Raw genomic sequence first — 21147 nt, 5'->3', positions numbered from 1 at the left:
AAGGTGCTGGCCTTCTAGCTCCGACCAACGATGTCACAGCAGGATCCTGATCGCTGCTGCGTGTCAAACACAACGATATCGCTATCCAGGACGCTGCAACGTCACGGATCACTAGCGATGTCATTGTTAAAGGGACACTGTCACCTGAATTTGGAGGGAACACTCTTTAGCCATAGGGGCGGGGTTTTCGGGTGTTTGATTCACCCTTTCCTTACCCGCTGGCTGCATGTTGGCTGCATGCTGGCTGCAATATGGGATTGAAGTTCATTCTGTCCTCCATAGTACACACCTGCGCAAGGCAGAGAATGAACTTCAAAACAATATTGCAGCCAGCATGCAGCCAGTGGGTAAGGAAAGGGTGAATCAAACACCCTAAAACCACGCCCCTATGGCTAAAGATTGTTCCCTCCAAATTCAGGTGACAGTGTCCCTTTAAGTTGTTCAGTGTGAAGGTACCTTAATGTGATTGAGGATGGAGAACAAATGGGAACGTGGAGAAATATGTGGGCAGGACATTACCTGTATGGTAAACACCTCTTCCTCACTGGAACACTACTTGTTCCCCATTTTCCACAGAAATAGATGAAACCCAATACGAAATGCTATTGAATATTGCATGTGACACCATGGCCTCATGTTCTTTTATGATTACACCCACCTCTTTTTTCAGTCAGAGGAATCAATGATTCTTGAGGAGAAACTTTGGAGACGTCATAATTGGAGTGTGCATAATCCTAGAAAACAATAGACATCTTAATAAGGACAAGGAATCTGAGTCAATTCGAATTGTGCATCAATCAGAGCATGTGCCATTGTGAAGCCTCTCCGTAAGCCGTGCTATAAATTATAGGAAGCATGCTCATCAACATATGCAAGTCCTAAATGAATGGGATTCTTCCTAGGGAGCTAAACAATTATATCTCCGTGGCTGATGCACACCGCCACTAGGTCTTTAATCGGGTTAGAGTACAGAGTCTCCCACAAATTTTAAGACCCCCATCGCCCTGCTGCAACTTGGTATTCAGAGAAATTCGCCCAAAACAGGGACCCCCCATCCAAAATGCTTCCAATGCATGTCTATGAGAAAAAACATGCCCAAGCTCTGCGGTCACAGCTCTGCAGTTGTAAGTCCTGAAAACGAGCCCTTTTAGGGGAAGAAAGCCCAGGGTCTGCCCTTCAAATAGACATCAACACTGGGTTAGTGATTTATGCCCTTACATTTTGCCTCCCAGCCATCTTTCCTCACGGGCAGTGTGAAAGCAAGTAAAGACAATAAGACATGCCCGTAGGCAAATCCTCACCTCCGCTTCCTCCTCTAGATTGGCAGTGCCGTCACTACTCAAGTCGAAGACAACACCCCTTAAAGAAATAGAGCAAGAAATGATATTGAATCAAGCAGACAATAAAGTATTAGAACACTACTGACACTACAGGCTGAACCATCTCCATCCAGTGTTCCCCAACTCCGGTCCTCAAGAGCCACCAACAGGTCATGTTTTCAGGATTTCCTTAGTGTTGCCCAGGAGATGGATTTATTGCCTGTCCAGGTGATGCAGTCAACACCTCTACAATACTAAGGAAAACCTGAAAACATGAGCCGTTAGTGGCTCTAGAGGACCGGTGTTCTCACAGCAGGAGGCCCGGTCCATGTAAATTACCATATCGGGAGCTGGGTACCAGCAGTCCATTTCCCCTTGTTCCTTCCTGGGCTTAAAACGAGGGTGAAAAAAAAAATCAAAGTCCTAAATGAATGGCATTCTCCATAGGGAGAAATTCAACCATATCTCCATGGCGGTGTCACGTGGCTACAATATCAGAGGGTGAGAGCACGAAGTCTCACCAACATTTTGCGACCCCTCTCTACTTCCTACCACTTAGTTAACAGAATATCGTTCATTTTGCCTAAAATGAAAGTGAAATGCTGCATTGAATCGAGAACAACTAACATTATGCGGAAAAAAAGCATGCCGTTGTTTTTCTGGTGAAATTCTCCGGTAACCTCGGCCCGACGCTAGTGTGAAAGTAGCCTTAGGCCATGTGCACACGTTCAGGATTTTTAGCGTTTTTTTTCGCGTTTTTTCGCTATAAAAACGTGATAAAAACGCGAAAAAAACGCTAACATATGCCTCCTATTATTTACAAGGTATTCCGCATTTTTTGTGCAAATGTTGCGATTTTTTCCGCGAAAAAATCGCATAGCGGAAAAAAAAGCAACATGTTCATTAAAAATGCGGAATTGCAGGGATTCCGCACACCTAGGAGTCCATTGATCTGCTTACTTCCCGCACGGGGCTGTGCACACCATGCGGGAAGTAAGCAGATTATGTGCGGTTGGTACCCAGGGTGGAGGAGAGGAGACTCTCCTCCACGCACTGGGCACCATATAAGTGGTCAAAAAATAAGAAATAAAATAAAAAATAGTCCTATACTCACCCTCGATGTCCCGCGCAGTGTTCCCGCCTCACCGCTGCACGCTGCCGTTCGGTTCCTGTAGCTGATGTGCGGCGAAGGACCTTGCCGATGACGTCACTGTCCTGTGATTGGTCGTGAGCGGTCATGTGACCGCTCACGTGACCGTGACGTCACGGAAGGCCCTGTGCGCACAGACCAGCTATAGGAAGACGAACGGACGCCGGTGAGGAGATGTCTGGGTGAGTATAAGCATTTTTTTATTTTTTTTATTATTTTTAAACATTCTATCTTTTACTATAGATGCTGCATAAGCTGCATCTATAGTAAAAAGTTGGTCACACTTGTCAAACAGTATGTTTGACAAGTGTGACCAACTTGTCAGTCAGTTTTCCAAGCGATGCTACAGATCGCTTGGAAAACTTTAGCATTCTGCAAGCTAATTACGCTTGCAGAATGCTAAAAAAACGCGAAAAAAAACGCAAAAAAAAAAATGCGGATTTCTTGCAGAAAATTTCCGGTTTTCTTCAGGAAATTTCTGCAAGAAATCCGCAACGTGTGCACATGGCCTTAGAGAATATTTTGTGTAGTGTGGCCCCAGACTGATGGGAGGGCGAGTTCCTTATCTTGCACAGGGGTGGAGGATGGAAGGTTTCCATACAAGCAGCTATATGGCACTTTGCAACAGGGCTTGAGGGAGCATCTTGCTATTATTCAGCTGTACCAAATATTTTTTTTGCATCTACTGGAAGATGGAGATCAACAAGCTGCTCTGCAAGTTTTGTTTTAAACTTCAGAGACATTTGCGGAAACACCTCCACCTGGTTTGCAGAAAAACTGCTTCATCAGAGGAGCTGGATAATTACCTGGACGAGGCTAAGAAAAACAGATATAAGCTGTTCACTCCATTGAGCACTGTATCTTTTGACGCTCTTGATTTTAAGAAGAGCAAATTTTCAGACCCCCAGTCATTTTTGGTGGATTTTCTGGAACACCGTGGCTGTATCGTCTCAGATAAGCCATCAGAAAGGTAAGAAATCTATGTTATTCAATATATGAATGCCCAGCATTTATTTAAAAATTGTAACCAGAAACTCAAATAGGTGAATATTTTAAGATTTTATTGATAGCAGTCAAGTGTCAGAATCCAGTGAAAAAAAAAACAGTGTACAAAACATTTCGGTCAGTAAACTTTGACCTTCATCAGTCGTACTAGTATTATCGTGCCTAGAGAAAGACAGCCTGTGATAATGGCGTGCAAGCAGCAGCGCCATCCACCGCTGTGCAAGAAATGCCCATACACTGTTTTTTTACTGGAATCTGACACTTGACTGCTATCAATAAAGTCTCATTAATCACCCGTGGAGTGCTTGGTTACAATTTTTATTATTCACGGATTTGGTGCCTACCAGAGCACTCAACCAATACCAGAAGTGCCACACTTTTCTGATTCAGCATTTATTTGAAGACTTAATTGAAGGCAGGTAGTGAGTCCTCTTTCAATGGAAGCCTTTAAACAGAGGATGGACAGAAACAAAAATATTGATCTTTCATCCCTTCTCTCCTGCTCGCGCTTCTTTCGGCCGAGCACGTGAGAAGGGATGAATGACGGCTTCAGCACCACAGGCAGGGGACAGCGCTCACTGTAGCGCTGTCTCTCCTGTGGTGGCACTTGCACACGGAGGAGAGTGCACACTGTTTTACGTGTGCACGTGTGCGGGACGCTTTGCGGACTGTGCTGCCAGAGAAAAACGGACATGTCTATGTGTTTTCAACACGGACACATGGTCCGTGAAAACACGCAGACATGTGCATAGACCCATTCATTTGAGTGGGTCTACGTGTGTCAGTGTCTCCGGTACGTGAGAAAATAGAATTATTCTTACCGTTAATTCGGTTTCTAGGAGCCTTCCACGACAGCCACCAGGAGGTTGTCTCCATACCCTAATGGGGACAGGAAGCACGAGAGGTTAAAAGCCCCTCCCACCTCCCATTAACCAGTGACTTACAGCTGAACCCATAGCACCGGTTACCTTTTAGGTTCTCAGAAAAAAATTATCCAAGAACATCGGGAGGGAATTAATGCTGTCGTGGAAGGCTCCTAGAAACCGAATTAACGGTAAGAATAATTCTATTTTCTCTAGTAGCCTTCCACGACAGCCACCAGGAGGAATGCCAACCAATTCTGTATTTTTAGGGGGGGGGGGACCACAGCCTGAAGAACCTTCTGGCCAAAGGCAAGATCCCGGTTGGACCAGAAGTCCAATCTGTAATGCTTAGTAAAAGTGTGCAAGGAAGACCATGTTGCTGCCCTGCAAATCTGCTCTGTTGAAGCACCAGCCCTTTCAGCCCAAGAGACAGACATAGATCTGGTGGAATGAGCTTTTAGGCCCGCAGGAATAGCAATATTCTGAGTTAGGTATGCTTCAGTAATGGCTTTCTTTATCCAGTTGGCGATGGTACTCTTCGCTACCTTCTTGCCCTTGTTTCTGCCAGAAAGATGAACGAAGAGATTTTTGTCAATCCTGAACGATTTAGTATGTTCTAAATAGCACAACACTATACGTCGTACATCCAAAGTATGAAATCTGTGTTCCTCCGGATTTGAAGGATTGTGACAGAACGATGGGAGGACTATATCCTGTGATCGATGAAATTCTGACACTACCTTCGGGAGAAAGCATGGATCAGGTCGGAACACGATGGAGTCATCTCTTATGGTAAGATAAGGCTCTCTAACTGAAAGGGCTTATATTTCCCCCACTCGTCTTGCAGTAGAAATTGCAACCAAGAAGGCCGTTTTGCAGGACAAAAGTTGCGAGGAACAAGATGACAATGGCTCAAATGGAGGAGCCGTAAGGCCCTTTAGAACTATGTTTAAGTCCCATGATGGTACAAAAATTTGTTTTCTTGGACAATGCCTTGATGCTGTGACCATAAACCTCTTTATCCAACGATGACTTGCAAGGTCTTGATCGAAGACAGAGCTCAAGGCTGACACTTGAACTTTCAAGGTACTTGGCTTCAGCCCTAACTCCAAACCTTTTTGTAAAAAATCTAATATCTGGGAGATATTAGGATGGAAAGGGTCAGGATTATGAGGGTGACACCACGAGGAGAATCTATTCCAAATTCTTCCATATATGGCGTTGGTGATAGGTTTTCTAGACTTCTGTAGGGTAGTGATTACCGACTGCGAAAGGCCTTTAGCCCATAGTACCTGGGCTTCAATAGCCAGGCTGCCAGATTGAACCTTTGTGGTTCCGGATGATAAAAGGGGCCCTGGCGGAGAAGATCTTCTGCTTGAAGAAAAACTGGACCATCCACCTTCAGTTCTTTTATGAGGTGGTACCAGCTTCTTTTCAGCCATGTCGGCGCTACTAGGATAGTTTGGACTTGATCGTCCCGGATCTTCCGGAGGGTCTTCGCCAGTAACGGTATTGGAGGGAATGCGTACGCTAGATGAAACCTCCATGCGTGAGCGAAGGCGTCTACTCCTTGAGACCTGTCTTTGGGGTTCAGGGAGAAGTAGTTCTCGACCTGTGCATTGTGACTTGACGCTAGAAGGTCTATATCGGGAAGTCCCCATCTGTCTGTCAACATTCTTAAAGTGTCCGCCTTCAGGCTCCACTCTCCTGGATGTAAGTCGTGACGACTTAGGAGATCTGCATGAATGTTCACTGACCCTCTGAGGTGTATTGCCGATAGTGAGAGGAGGTGTTTCTCTGCCCAGCAAAATATTCTGTTTGATATTGCTCTCAGCTGGTTGAACTTTGGACTTCCCTGGTGTTTTAGATGCGCAACAGTCGTCATATTGTCCGAATAAATTCTGACATGTTGACCTATAATGAGACTGCTGGCCGCCAGGAGGGCCCTCTCCACTGCCATCAATTCTCTGGAGTTGGAGGAACTGGAACTTTCTCTTTGATTCCAGTGACCCTGGAATGGGATCTGCGAGACAACTGCTCCCCAACCTTTCTGACTGGCATCCGTTGTCACCGTGATCAGAGGATCCTGTACCCAGTCTACTCCTTTTAGCAGGTTTGATTGGATCGCCCACCAGGTTAACGAGACCTTTACCTTCCCAGGAGTGTATATTCTTCTGTTCAGGGAATTTGGATTTCCGTTCCAGTTCTCTAAGATGTGTGCCTGCAGTACTCTTGAGTGGCTTTGAGCCCACTGGACTGATTGTATACAGGCCGTCATTGACCCCAGGAGAGACATTGCAGCCCGTAGAGTCGGAGAACGTTGTTTTTTGAAGTCTGAGACTTTGGAAATCAGGTTTACTCGGTGTTCCTCTGGTAGGAAAGATTTCTGATTCTCTGAATCCAAGAGGACCCTGAGGAATTTCCTCACTTTCGATGGTGACAGTTGAGACTTTTTTAGATTTGATATCCAACCCAAATCCTGTAAAATGTTCAGAGTTTTGGAAATTCTCTGAGAATTTCGGCGGAAGGACCAATTATTAGAAGGTCGTCCAAGTACGGCACTATAGCGATGTCTTGGCTCCTGATATGGGCTACTGCTTCCGCCATGACTCTGGAAAACACCCTTGGGGCCGAGATCCCGAAGGGGAGAACATTGTATTGGAAATGTAAGATTTTTTGATTGAATTGGACCGCAAATCTTAAATATTTTCTGTGACGAGGATGCATTGGAATATGGAAATAGGCATCCTTGGGGTCTATTGTTGCCATATATGATTGAGGAGCTATTAGAGGGATGGCTGTTTTTACTGACTCCATCTTCAACTTGCGGTAAGTTATAACTTTGTTGAGAGCTTTCAGATTTATTATAATCCGAGATTGCCCGGAAGGCTTTTTTATCATGAAGATACGGGAATAGTGCCCTTTCCCTTGCTCGTTCACCGGGACCGGGGAGATAGCTCTCGAGTCTAGCAAGTCCTGAATTCCAGCCATCATCAGTTTCTGAGTCTCCCGAGATGACGGGGAGGTGACTCTTACGATCCTGGGGGGAGGTGCATCGAACTCTATCAGAAGCCCCTGTTGTATAACACTGACCACCCAGGGGCTGTTGGAGATATTCTGCCAACTGTGAGCGAAGTTCGAAAGCCTCCCCCCCACCGGATCGGAGTCATTGCTTTTCTTGTTGAGCTTGCTGGGGAATAAGGATGTTTTTAGGCTTCCCCTTAGCATAACTCCACCTCCCGGTTTTTCCTTTTCCTCTACCCTGGGAGGGCTGGGACTGGGAGGCTCGAAAAAAACTTCCTGGGAGGCCTCTGTTCAGGAAGAGTTTTCTTTCTGTCTGTGGCTTTCTCTAAGATGTCATCTAATGAGGGCCCAAACACATAGTCACCTTTAAAGGGAATGGAACAGAGTTTTATTTTGGAAGTGACGTCTCCGCTCCACATCTTTAACCAGAGAGCTCTTCTGGCTGAATTTGTCTGGACCAAGGACCTGGCTGCCACCCGGATAGATTCCAGTGAGGCATCTGCGAGGAAACCAGTCGCTCTGTGCAAAATAGGCAGGGAGTCCAGAACTTCTTCTCTCGGGGTACCCTGAGAGATGTGGTTTTCTAGCTCTTCTATCCAGCGGAAGAGGGAGCGGGCCACACAGGTGGATGCGATGTTGAATCTGAGGGCTGAGGTAGACGTCTCCCAGGATTTTTTGAGAAGGCTCTCAATCTTTCTATCTAAGGGGGTCTTTCAACTGGGAGGAATCCTCGAACGGCAAAGCCGTTTTTTTAGCCACTCTAGCCACCTGAACATCAATTTTTGGGATGTTCCATTTTATTGCATCCTCATCAAGAGGAAACCGATGTTTGAAGTCTGGAGGAGTTGTTAGACGTTTCTCCAGCAATTCCCATTCATTATTGATCATGTCTATTATGCTTTTATGGATGGGAAACCCAGGATGTTTTTCAGTATGTATACCAAAAAGTCCGTCCTGTATGGACTGAGGAACTGATTCCTCTTTTAGCCCCATTGTGTTCCTCACTGCAGATACCAATTCCTCAATGTATTCAGAGGAAAAAAGATATTTTCTAATTTCCACAGATTTATGGGGTAACACATCCTCCCATTTGACTGAAGACGACGTATAAGACCCTTCAGACTCTGACTCAGAATACTCCTGGATTTTCCTCTTTTTGGGGAGTGATGGACCAGGTGAGGATGGTGGCGGCGGTGGAGGTGGGGCGAGCGTGGCCAGAGAGGTCTGAACCTCCTGCCTAACCAGGGAGCGGATCTCCTCAATTAATGAAGGGTGTTCCGCCCGGACAGTTATCAGTACAAGGCTGGCACAGCTTTTTCTCCCAATCTAGCGGCATTTTTACATTACAGGTAGCACATTTGCGTTTGGTAATGTTTTTAGGGCCAGACTTCACTGCCTGCAAAGAGAGAGGAAGCGGTGTAAGAAGGTGTATAAGGTACTACCTTTGAATGGGACCCATCTCTGCCACACTTACTAGGGCTTGAGGAGCGCTGGGCTCTGCAGCTGCAGGGCAAGACGAATCCATGCTTACAGCAGCTTACCTGAGACGTCTTCGCAGCTTATATAGGAAATAAGCCTGCACCAGCGCGAGGCATTTCGCCGCCCCTCCCCCTCCGTAGTCCCAGGCAGGCGTGCGAGGATGCAGCGTGCCTCGCACGCCGTTCGGTGATCCATAGTTCTGGCCTGTATCGCTCCTGTGCAGGAGCGCCGACCCGGAAGTGGCTAGGATCACCTGACTTCCGGGTCGCCGAACAGCGTGCGTCAGGAGGGGGAGACGCCGGAGAGCTCAGGGAGGCCTCTGGGATGGGCACACACCGGCCAGCTTTGTCCCCGCAAGAGGACACAGGAGGACCGGGAACGCGGTCCCAGAATCACAGGGGAGACGGGAGGCACAGCGCAGGAGGAAGCCCCGAGGGACCCGACCATTAGTGCCCGGCATCTTGGAAATACAGGTACACTGCTCAGAGCCGCCGCTGCAGCGCACCAGAAACCTCTCCATGCCCCATGGGGGACAGGAAAGACACTGGTTAATGGGAGGGGCTTTTAACCTCTCGTGCTTCCTGTCCCCCATTAGGGTATGGAGACAACCTCCTGGTCGCTGTCGTGGAAGGCTACTAGAGAAAACTGTCACTACACGTACCGGAGACACTGACGTATGAAACCGGCTTTAAGCTGATTTCACACGGCTGATATATTCCTGAGCCGCTATTTGTGGAATAATGGCCGTATGTGCAATCCCTTTTTTCCCTGACTTTAAAAACAATAGTGTGCTTTTTTTTGTTACATAAAACAATCTGAATGAAAAGTTACTGAAATTGCTTTAACACATGACATGCTGCCAAACACATGTTTCTGTATGCACAAATGAATGATTTGCAATTTTCAACATCTCTTTAGGCCACCAAGATGCAGAGAGCATCTGTGATGAGGATGTTTCTGAAGACACTGGGTAAGTTTAATTTACTAGTCTGCCATTTGTAGCCACATGAATATTAGTAGGTGTTCTGCTGGTTGTAACATGTGCCCTAACATTTCAGGCCGAGCTCCCACACCCCACAGCGTAGGAGACTGGCTATTGCTGGGGTCTATAAAAAACATAATTTAGATCACCCCCTCTTGGAAAGCTTCAGAAACTTTTTGAGTAAGGAGTTTGGTCAGGCGAGCATCAGTGCGATGGTAAGTGTGGTTTTCTATTAGGTTACCTGTAGTTGATAGTTTCTTTACACATTCAAACCCTAATGCAGGCATGTCAAAGTCATTTTATTGGAGGCCACAGCAGATTTTACCTGCAGGACTTTTCACACTTCTGAATTTCAAAGCAAATTTGCTGCGTCTGAATTCATACGCGATTTAAATGGGTCCATTCACACTATCAAAAATGTATTGACAAGCATGCACTTGTGAATAGGTTATTGCGCATGTCCGATAATGGTGGGAAATGGCCCAATTATAAGACATAAGCTGTATAATATTCTCCACAGTCACAAGTACATGTGAATAAAAACTGCACCAGCAAATTCACAGCGCATTCACGGTTCAGTGCGGAGCAAATTTATGGGTAGCACATTCACAAGTGTGAAAGGGGCCCCGGGTTTGACATGTATGCCCTAATGGATATTTATGTTTAATCACAGATGGACCATGTTGCAAAATTTTTATTCTATTTGGACCCAAGTGATGTGTCTACCAACTTTCTTAAAAGTTTTGAAAAGAGCGAGGAATATTTCAGCAAGTTTTTGGTTTCAGACACAACTGGAAATACAATAAAGAAATACCTTGGGCATATTAAGCAGTTTATTTGCTTTTTATCATCAGAGGACTGCCCAAAACAAACTCGATGAAGAAAGTAAAACAGCTGTTGGTCCATTTTCAGAAGGGTTAAAGAAAATAGAACAGAAGGCAAACCAGAAGGCCACTAAGAGCAGAAAAAGGCCGTAAGTAGCACTCTAATAGCACTGCTATGCTCTGAGCGTATACAATGATGTTGGTAGAAAACGCATCGTAGAGATGGGAAGTCACATAGATTATCACATAAGGTCTAGACTTAATGTTCCCTACAGAGATTTGCTTTAAATATTGAACTTAACAGTAGTTATAATTTTCAGTGATTAATGCTGCCATGGTAGTTTTACTTAAGCTCCTCTACTCCTTCCTTGAAAACTTTATACTTCCATGCCTACTTTTTTATCACCCACAGTTTGAAACATGAACCCCCTACCTTCATCTCATGTCAGAAAGTCCTCCAACTGGCAAAACCCCAAGTGAAAACCATATTTGAGCAGGCAAGCTCGGGGATACAGCTGAGTGAAAGACACCAAACCCTGGCTGTGTATTATCTGGAGGCACTGCTCATCCTCAAACACCTCCGTAAACCATCTGTTCCCCAAAACCTGAAGGTAAGATTTTTATAATTGCTGAAAAATAGTCGCTGCCCATTGGAAACTTGCTCCGTGTAATGATATAAGAGGTCTCTACATACAAATAAATACGGCTGAGAAAACAACGGATGATGGGAGCTGCCCCATAGAGTAACACTGGTCCGAGTGCCATGCGATTTTTTCTCACTTAGCACTCCTCCGTAGTCCTCTCTAGTGTGACTCCGGCCTGACCATAATTTACTCATAACCTCATTGTTATCCTATGAAGAAAAGGGATGAGGAGCAGTAAGAAGAATTCAGCGTGGCCTAAATTCTTTATTATTGAAAGCAATTTTATCCTTCATATGGAAACATTGTAAATGCCCGTGATAGAGCAGTAATGTCATGATACCATCACTATGGAGTCCTCCCCTTATTCTACACATACTACTAATAGATGGATGTGGAGAGATGTAGTAAGATACATACTTGTACTTTATTTTCCACATCTTCACTGATTCAATCCATTTACTAAAGAAAAAGACAAGAAAAAAGAATGAATAATATTACTCTTACACATTCACCAAAATAGTAGGAAGACAGATGATCCTATTGAGCCTTAATATAACCAGTGCAGACTGATAGCGAACATCTCTGCGGTGGATTATTACAGGGAGAGTCTAGGAGAATCAATGATCCCAATTATATGATATACTTACAGGAATTCCTCCTCTTCCTCTGCTGACATCATCCTATAGAAGAGTAAGGAAGACAATTAGCAATGATTGTATCAGATGATAACAGAAGATCAACGGTCACTAAAATTTACAACTTTTGCATGAAAAAAACTGGCGTAGTGTACGGCCCCTTCACATGTACTCGTGTCATCCATCTTCTCATGTACTGGCGAAGATATCCACACGTACCCAGTATAACATGTGGGACTGCTCACATGTCCGTATTTTACCGTCAGCGCTGATGACAAGAGTCAATACAGGTCTATGGGTCCATGTAAAACACGTACAGCTCACTGATGAGATACTGATGAGACACTGATGACACTGATGAGATACTGATGACACACTGATGGCACCGGTACCGTTTTCCCAATACCTGTTTTCTACAGACGTGTGAAGGGGGCCTAAGGGCTCAAACTCACTTGCAAGAAAAACGGACGAGTGCAATCCGATAAAAAAAAAAAAAAAAATCGGATTGCACTCTGACCAATGTTATTCAATGGGTTACATCTCATTTTCTCAGCTGAAATTGGACTGAGAAAAAAAATCATAGCATGCTGCGATTTGCTGCATATCTTGGACGAGACTCGCTAATGCAAGGCAATGGGTGCGAGAGAAAAAACACTCAGCACTCCCACCACTGTTGGGGATTTATTCAAAATTGAAGGCATTCTGAACCAGCATGGCTACCACAGCATCTTATAGCGTCATGCTATTCCATCCGGTTTGCGTTTAGTTGGACCATCATTTATTTTTCAACTGGACAATGACCCCAAACACACCTCCAGGCTGTGTAAGGGCTATTTGACCAAGAAGGAGAGTGATGGGTGCTACGCCAGATGACCTGGCCTCCACAGTCACCAGACCTGAACCCAATCGAGATGGTTTGGGGTGAGCTGGACCGCAGAGTGAAGGCAAAAGGGCCAACAAGTGCTAAGCATCTCTGGGAACTCCTTCAAGATTGTTGGAAAACCATTCCCGGTGACTACCTCTTGAAGCTCATCAAGAGAATGCCAAGAGTGTGCAAAGCAATCAAAGCAAAAGGTGGCTACTTTGAAGAACCCTGAATATAAGACATAAAAAAAGTGTGAAACAACTGAAATTAAGTATATAATTCCACGTTTTAATTCACAGTTTTGATGCCTTCAGTGTGAATGTACAATGTTCATAGTCATGAAAATACAGAAAAATCTTTGAATGAGAAGGTGTGTCCACACTTTTGGTCTGTACTGTATACATATATATTACATAAAAAATAGAAAAAACAGCACAGTTAAGAGGTATGGTGCAGACGCCTCACAAGTATATACCAGTCCTAGTAAATACTTATCCAAAAAAAGTTGAGGCAGCGCACCAAATCCAAAGTTAGAAAGTGCTTTTTAATAGCCACATGCAGGGTCGGACTGGGGCCCACCAGGGGAATTAACTCTAGGGGCCCACTCTACAGCTACCATAAACTTTTTTTTTTATATAATATAAGGACAGTGATATCAACCAGATTAGTAATCTACCTCATTGGGAAAATAAGTTTCTGACAGCAGCAAATGATGAGTCCTGATTGGGGATCTGTCATTAGTTTGCTACCCTTAGTTAGGATACCATAAAATCAGTGACAGATTCCCTTTAACAGAATCCCTGGATACTACCTTAAGGATAGTTTCCCACTAGTGAGTCCACTGCAGGATGCCCGCTGCTTGTACCCACAGTGGACCCGCTCTGGAGGAGGATCATGCCGAGATTATACGGATATATACTCATATCTAATGCCGGGTGCATTATATACAATGTTATGAGTCAGAGCAAAATCTTTCAAGTGTATTGGACACCTCTATAAAGGTTCTCTGTCAGCACAGAATTACTGTTCAAACCAAGCAGAGGAGCTCAGATTATCATGGCGGCCAAACATTTATATACACCTTCCCACCTGCTTCTTTCCCATCCATCTCCATCCTTCTCTGGCTCTATGAAGCCAGAGCTGTCAATCACACTAGAGGGGGGTGGAGAATGATGGAAAACATACAGGTGGGAAGATGAATGTACATGATTGGCCACGCCATGAAGCACCGAGCAGCAGGACCTAGTTTGAACAGTCATTCTGCACTGACTGTCCCTTTAAGGGTAACTTGTCACCTTGAGAAACTCTATTTATCTGCAGATATAGGGATAATCTGCAGGTTAATGGGGCTTAAAGCCTGGTTAGCCGGCTTAATGGGAAAGCATTGGCTAAAGTGAGAAAATTAAGCTTTATTCTCCCTTCCGCCAGTCGCTTCCTGAGATAGGGTTGGTGCCAGGAGGGAGAAGTTACAGTAACCACTAACTACAAAGTGAGCGTGCTGGAATAACGTCCCGGCATTGTGATCGTGACATCGCCCATGGAGCCCAACCTCAGGCTGAGCTTCATTGATGACTAAGGCTACTTTCACACTAGCGTTAACTGCATTCCGTCACAATGCGTCGTTTTGCCGAAAAAACGCATCCTGCAAAAGTGTTTGCAGGATGCGTTTTTTCACCATTGATTAACATTAAGCGACGCATTGTGACGGATTGCCACACGTCGCACCCGTCGTGCGACGGATGCGTCGTGCAGTGGCGGACTGTCGGGAGCAAAAAACGTTACTTGCAACGTTTTTTGCTCCGTCGTAAACGTCTTTTCCGACCGCGCATGCGCGGCCGGAACTCCGCCCCCACCTCCCCACATCTCACAATGGGGCAGCGGATGCGCTGGAAAAATGATAATTACTTACGGGTAATTTGATTTTCCAGATCCATGACAGCACCGGTACATGAGAGATGGTCCCGCCCCCAAGAACAGGAAACCTGCATAGGAGATAAAAGATGGGGGCGGCACCTCTCTCCTCAGTTTGTTTACAGAGAATGTAAGGTAACCGCTATGTTAGTTTTAAGGTACCTTCACACGAAACGACTCTACAACGAGAACGACAACGATCTGATCGCTGCAGCGTCGCTGTTTACATCGCTGTAGAGATGTCAAACACAGCCGCTCCAGAACGACGCAGGAGCGATCCTGTGACGTAGCGGTGACGCACTTATCGTTCTCACAGGTCGTTAGCTCCATGTTTAACATTGCTGGCATCGTTGCTTTTGCTGTCAAACACGACGATACACGCCGATCTGACGACCAAATAAAGTTCTGGACTTCTAGCTCCGACCAGCGATATCACAGCAGGATCCAGATCGCTGCTGCGTGTCAAACACAACGATATCGCTATCCAGGACGCTGCAACGTCACGGATCGTTGTCGTTCTCGTTGTAAAGTCGTTTCGTGTGAAGGTACCTTTAGGCATATATACATTATTTTAAACGCTAAGACTATTTATCTATTGTTATGTTAAGTGGTTATTACCCCATCTTTTGTTTGTGTGTTTTTTTTTTTTTTTGTGAATCACACACCATCACCAAGATAGGGCGGGAACTAGAGCGGTGCTGTCATGGATCTGGAAAATCAAATTACCCGTAAGTAATTATCATTTTTTCCCTTCCCCATGACAGCACCGGTACATGAGAGGAAGAAATAGAAAGAACCTCTAGGGTGGGACAACGGCAGATAGTACTTTTCTACCAAAGGCAAGATCTGATAGCCCCAGATTTAATCTATAATGGCGGAAGAACGTAGAGGGTGAAGACCATACTGCTGCATTACAGATTTGCTCTATCGATGCATTTGCCCTCTCTGCCCAAGATGTGGAAATAGCCCTAGTAGAGTGGGCCGTAACACCAGGTGGAGGGACCTGCCCCGAAGAGGAATAGGAAAGTGATATAGCCATACGGAGCCATCGTGCAATGGTTGATTTTGTGGCCTTTTTTCCCCTGTTTGCCCCCTGAAAGGAGACAAAAAGGGCTGAAGACTGTCGCCATGGTTTTGTCACTTCTATATATTGAAGTAGGCAACGTCTGACGTCCAAGCAATGGAAGGTTTCTTCTCCCTGGGATTTTGGATTGGCACAAAATGAAGGCAAGACTATCTCCTGGTCCCTGTGAAATTTCGAGTTGACCTTTGGTAAGAAGGCCGGATCAGATTTTATAATTACCCTGTCCTCTAGAAATGTAGTGTAAGGAGGGTCTATAGATATAGCCTGAAGCTCACTAATGCGTCTGGCTGAGGTAAGGGCAATGAGAAGGACCGTTTTTAAAGTTAGCGCTTTTTCCGATATGGAGGAAAGAGGCTCAAAAGGAGAGGAGGTCAAGGCATTTAAAACTAAATTTAAATCCCAGGGAGCGACCTTTGGACGAGGTTTAAATGGTCTGGCTGTAAAGGAGGCCCGAATGAACCTATACACCCAGGGGTGATCAGCCAATTTTTGGTCAAACAGGGCGCTAAGCGCCGAGACTTGCACTTTTAGGGTGCTGGTAGATAATCCTCTCTCCAGCCCCTTTTGGAGAAATTCTAGGATTTCTGATATAGGGACTTTCTGAACGGTATCTGTTATCCGTCGGCCTGAGAATTCTAAAAATTTTCCCCATACCCTTTGGTATTTATCAGCCTTGATCTTCTTTCTACTGGACAGTAGAGTAGTAACCAACGGATCCGAGAACCCCTTTGCTAGCAGTCCCCTCTCAAGTTCCAAGCAGTAAGGTGTAGGCTGTGAACCTGAGGATGTGTCACTGGACCCTGGTGCAGAAGGTTTGGAACCTCTGGAAGTATCCATGGGTCCGAGATGGACATACGTCTGATCCAAGTGAACCAAGCTCTCTTTGGCCAGAAGGGTGCGATTAAGATTATGCGTGATTTCTCTTCTCGGATCTTCTTCAGGACTGTGGGGATTAATGGGATTGGGGGAAACGCATAGGCTAGTTGGAATCTCCATTGGTGCAGTAACGCATCTACTCCTTCCGGGTTTTCTTTCGGGTTTAGAAAGTAGAATCTTTCTACTTTTCGATTCTGCCTTGTGGAAAAAAGATCCACTTGAGGAAGCCCCCAGATGGCACAGATTTCTCCAAATATTTTTTGATTTAGCGACCACTCGCCTTGGTGCAGGACGTGACGACTTAGAAAATCTGCGACAAAGATGTCCGACCCCTTTAAGTGTGTACTTGTAAGAGATAAAAGGTGGTTTTCGGCCCAAAGAAATAGTCTTCCTGCTTCTTCCATTAGGGGACTTGATCTGGTTCCCCCCTGTCGATTTATATACGACACCGTTGTGCTGTTGTCGGACAACACTAACAGATGTTTTCCTTTGACATCCTCTTCCGTTTGAAGAATCGCTTGCCTTACCGCTGTTAATTCCTTCAAGTTTGAGGAGGCTAATTGCATTTGTGGATCCCATAGACCCTGTAGGATCCGATCTAATAGGTGTGCCCCCCAACCTAACGGGCTCGCATCCGTGGTTAGTACCACCGGATTCTGGATTGACCATGGGACCCCTTTTTTTAGATTTTCGGAATCTAGCCACCAGCTTAGAGAGTCCCGTACATGTTGTGACAATACGATTCTTCGATTTAAGTTGTAAGGTATTTTTGTTTGTTCTGACAGGATCTGCCACTGTAGGTCCCTTGAATGAAGTTGTGCCCATTGGACTGCTGGAATTGTTGCAGTTAGCATACCTAGGAGGGACATGGCTTCCCTCACCGAGACATATTGGGCCACCTGTATTTGTCTTACTCGTTGTTTTATGGCCTCGACTTTTCTGTCTGGAAGGATACAGACTTGTCTGATTGAATTTAATTGTATCCCCAGGAACTCTTGTATCTGGACCGGAATCAATCTTGATTTTTTTAAGTTTATTATCCACCCTAGTTTGGTAAGCAGCTCTCGTACTGTCGTAACTGCTTTTATGCAATCTTCTTGATTGTCGGCTATAAGGAGGAAATCGTCCAAATAGGGCACTAGTAGAATGTTTTCTCTCCTTACGAAGGATGCTACTTCCGAAATTATTTTTGTAAAAATACGAGGAGCCACTGATACCCCAAAGGGGAGACATTGGTATTGTAGATGGGTGTAGACCTGCCCCAGCTGCACAACCAACCTCAGGAATTGTTGATGCTCTCTGCTGATTGGTACATGATAATAGGCATCGGTAAGGTCTATCACTGCCATGTAACATCCTGGATACAGCAGTTTTACCGCCGTTCTCAGAGTCTCCATTTTGAATTTTTCCACTCGGATGAATTTGCTTAATTCTTTTAAGTTGAAAATTGTTCTTAATGACCCATCCGGTTTTGGAGTGAGGAAAAGGGTGCTGTAAAACCCCCTCCCTATTTCCTGTGGAGGTACTCTTACCAGGACTTTTTTGTCTAAAAGAAGACGAACTTCTTTCTCGAGAACTAACTGGTTCTTTTTGGCCACCCGAGTAACTTTTATTCGGTGAGGAGGCAGGGAGATGAAGTTTAATCGTAGGCCGTCTGATAACAAGTTGATTATCCATGGAGACGGCTGTAAGGTTACCCACTGATGGACAAAAAAACGTAACCTTCCTCCCACCTGGAATATGGCGTCATTGTTTGGGATCTGGTTTTGGAGGTTTATTGAAAAGAAACCCTTTTTCTCTTTTTTCACCCCAGGGTTTCCCCTGTGTGGTTCTATCCGTTGGGCGGCCCCGGCCTCTACCTGATCCTCGAAAGGATCGACGATTGTCATACCAGCGTCGTTTAAAGAAGGGAGGTGGAGGAAAGTGTTTCTTCTTGTCCGCCGCTTTTTCTAAAATTTCATCTAAAGCCCTGCCGAATAAATATTGCCCCTCACAGGGTACAGCACAGAGATTCACTTTTGATTGAAAATCAGCATTCCAGTTTTTTAACCATAACGCTCTTCTTCCTGAATTAGAGAGGGCACTAGCCCGGGCAGCAAACCGTACCGAATCAATGGCAGCGTCCGCCAGGAATCCTGCTGCATTTTGAAGTGGAGGGATGACTTCTAGAAGTCTGTCTCTTGGACATTTGTTTTTTATTTGGTCGCTTAGTTCCTCCAGCCATTTAACCATGGCACGGGCAGTGCAGGTAGCCGCTACTCCAGGCTTGAACACCCAAGTTGAGGCTTCCCAGGCTGATTTTAGAAAGGCATCCGCCTTTTTATCTAGGGGGTCTTTTAGGGCCCCCATATCCTCGAAGGGAAGTGCTATGCCCCTGGAGGTACTTGCGATAGTTGCGTCCAACCTAGGCGCTTTTTCCCCATTTCTCGAAAATTTCCTCATCAAAGGGATATTTACGTTTTAAGGCCTGGGGAACTGAAATCCTCTTATTCGTTTTTTTCCATTCTTTTTTGATAAGATTTAATATGTTATCGTGAAAAGGGAAAACTTTCCGTTTTTTATCCTCTAAATTACTGAACATGGAGTCCTGAATTGTTTGCTTTTCTTTTGGCGTCTCAACCCCCAGGGTGGACCTGACCAGTTTTAGCAACTTCCCCATGTCTTCTGATAACATATATGGCCGGCCACACTCTTCATCTGAAGAGTCCAGGCCCGAACCCTCCTCGGGCGGAAGTTCCCCCAGTTCACCCTCGGATTCTACATCAGACATTTGGGCAGGCGTAGAGGGTGGGTTTACGGAGCTCTGCAATCCATGATGTTTTAACTGCTCCTTTACAGTGCTCTGCACCTCGTTTCTCACAATATCCTTTATACTCTGAAGTAAAGATGATGACTCTTCGGATACAGTTTTTTCTATGCATGAGCGGCACATACGCTTCTCATATGCTTTGGGAAGGCTTCTATCACAGAGTGCACACACTTTATGCTTTTGTTTAGAGGTAACTTTCTTTCCCTATATATATATATATATATACAGAAAACACAGAGTTACTAACATGTTTTTTGCCTTACAAAGGCACTCACCCACCGGACCCTTAGTACCACGACAGGCTATGGGTTCTCTGCTGGGATCGCTGATTCCTTTGGATCTGCCATCTTGCAGGAGACCGTTACCGGTGCCTGCTTGCCGCCTTGTAGTTTAAATATAGCCAGCCAGGAAGCGGTGTGTGCGCCCCTGAACTTCCTCCCCCCCGGGGAGTGTCAGCACACCGCTCCTTCAGCTTACAGCGTCACTTCCGGTTCTCACCCGGAAGTTCCTCCATTCACTCGGCACCAGCGTCGTGATGGACACGCTTTCAGTTTCTCCCCCAGCCCAGCCTCCGGCCAGGAGCGGACGCCGGGCAGTCCGCAGTGGGGAGGACGCACATGCAGCCAGGTATGGAGGCGACGCGCGCACGCCGCTGCTCCCACCGCGGACCTCGGTCAGAGACCGGCCTTAGCAAGGGAGACCTCTCCCCATGCAGCACCGCAGGTTCCCCGCCCGCAAGAACAGGAAACCAAACTGAGGAGAGAGGTGCCGCCCCCATCTTTTATCTCCTATGCAGGTTTCCTGTTCTTGGGGGCGGGACCATCTCTCATGTACCGGTGCTGTCATGGGGAAGGGAAAAAATGCATCCGCTGCTCCCGTTGTGCGGCGGAGACAACGCTAGCGTCGGGAACGTCAGCCCGACGCACAGCGACGGGCCGAGCCCGACACTAGTGTGAAAGTAGCCTAAGATGACAACAGCACGTGACACCCATCAGCAACCTGCAACGGCGTCACAAGAGGCTGTTGGGTGCAGGTGAGTGCAGGCTCCGGCCATCGTGCCATCTAAATGCCGCTGTCATTGATTGACAAGGGTATTTAAATAGTTAAAACAGCAGCAATCAAGGCGAGCTCTGATCACTGCTGTTACAGGCAGATGCCGGCTGTGTATCACATCCGACATCTGCCTGGTGTGGAGCAGGCTCAGCTCCTGAACCTGCTCAATGCAATCACATCCCTATGGTGACAGCTATGACAAGGTTAGAAAATTTCACTTGTCTGTTCCTAAACATGGAAAGACTAATGAAATTCCCTAACACATACAGTATGAAAGAGCCCTTAGATATAGTAAATGTGCACAAACATAAGAATACTTTTACACACCACAATGCACTGTTACATACACACATCTTACAAAAATACATATACGATACATATATCTCGCAATTCCAGATATACTAACATGCAGACAGGCACACACACATCAGTATACAGTATAAGTACATCACCTGAACCACCATCAGTACATGGTACATCAATTGTAGTGTCCGGTCAGCCCCATGTACCTTTGTATCACATGAACCTACAACTCCCAGTATGTCCTTAACAATGGAGATACTGGGAGTTGTCAGTCATCAGACTGCGGACCATACAGGAACCACAGCACTGATGAGACGCAGG

At 45.7% G+C, this 21147-nt stretch overlaps 1 protein-coding gene across 1 annotated transcript in view; it reads right to left on the bottom strand.

Annotated features, from left to right (window-relative positions):
• The window catches only part of LOC143783206 (uncharacterized), a 41549-nt gene that overhangs the window by 3427 nt on the left and 16975 nt on the right, over nt 1-21147 (bottom strand). Inside the window, exons 3-6 of the mRNA XM_077271625.1 lie at nt 11938-11970; nt 11708-11749; nt 1302-1359; nt 659-734 (exon numbers count right to left, since the gene is read on the bottom strand). Of these exons, the coding sequence (XP_077127740.1) occupies nt 659-734; nt 1302-1359; nt 11708-11749; nt 11938-11970 (209 nt within the window). The remainder of the gene's footprint in view (nt 1-658; nt 735-1301; nt 1360-11707; nt 11750-11937; nt 11971-21147) is intronic.

Source organism: Ranitomeya variabilis, chromosome 6, assembly GCF_051348905.1.
Source record: "Ranitomeya variabilis isolate aRanVar5 chromosome 6, aRanVar5.hap1, whole genome shotgun sequence".
Lineage (NCBI taxonomy): Eukaryota > Metazoa > Chordata > Amphibia > Anura > Dendrobatidae > Ranitomeya > Ranitomeya variabilis.
The sequence above is the reverse complement of the archived record's forward strand: the minus strand, read 5'-3'. Positions and strand labels throughout refer to the sequence as shown.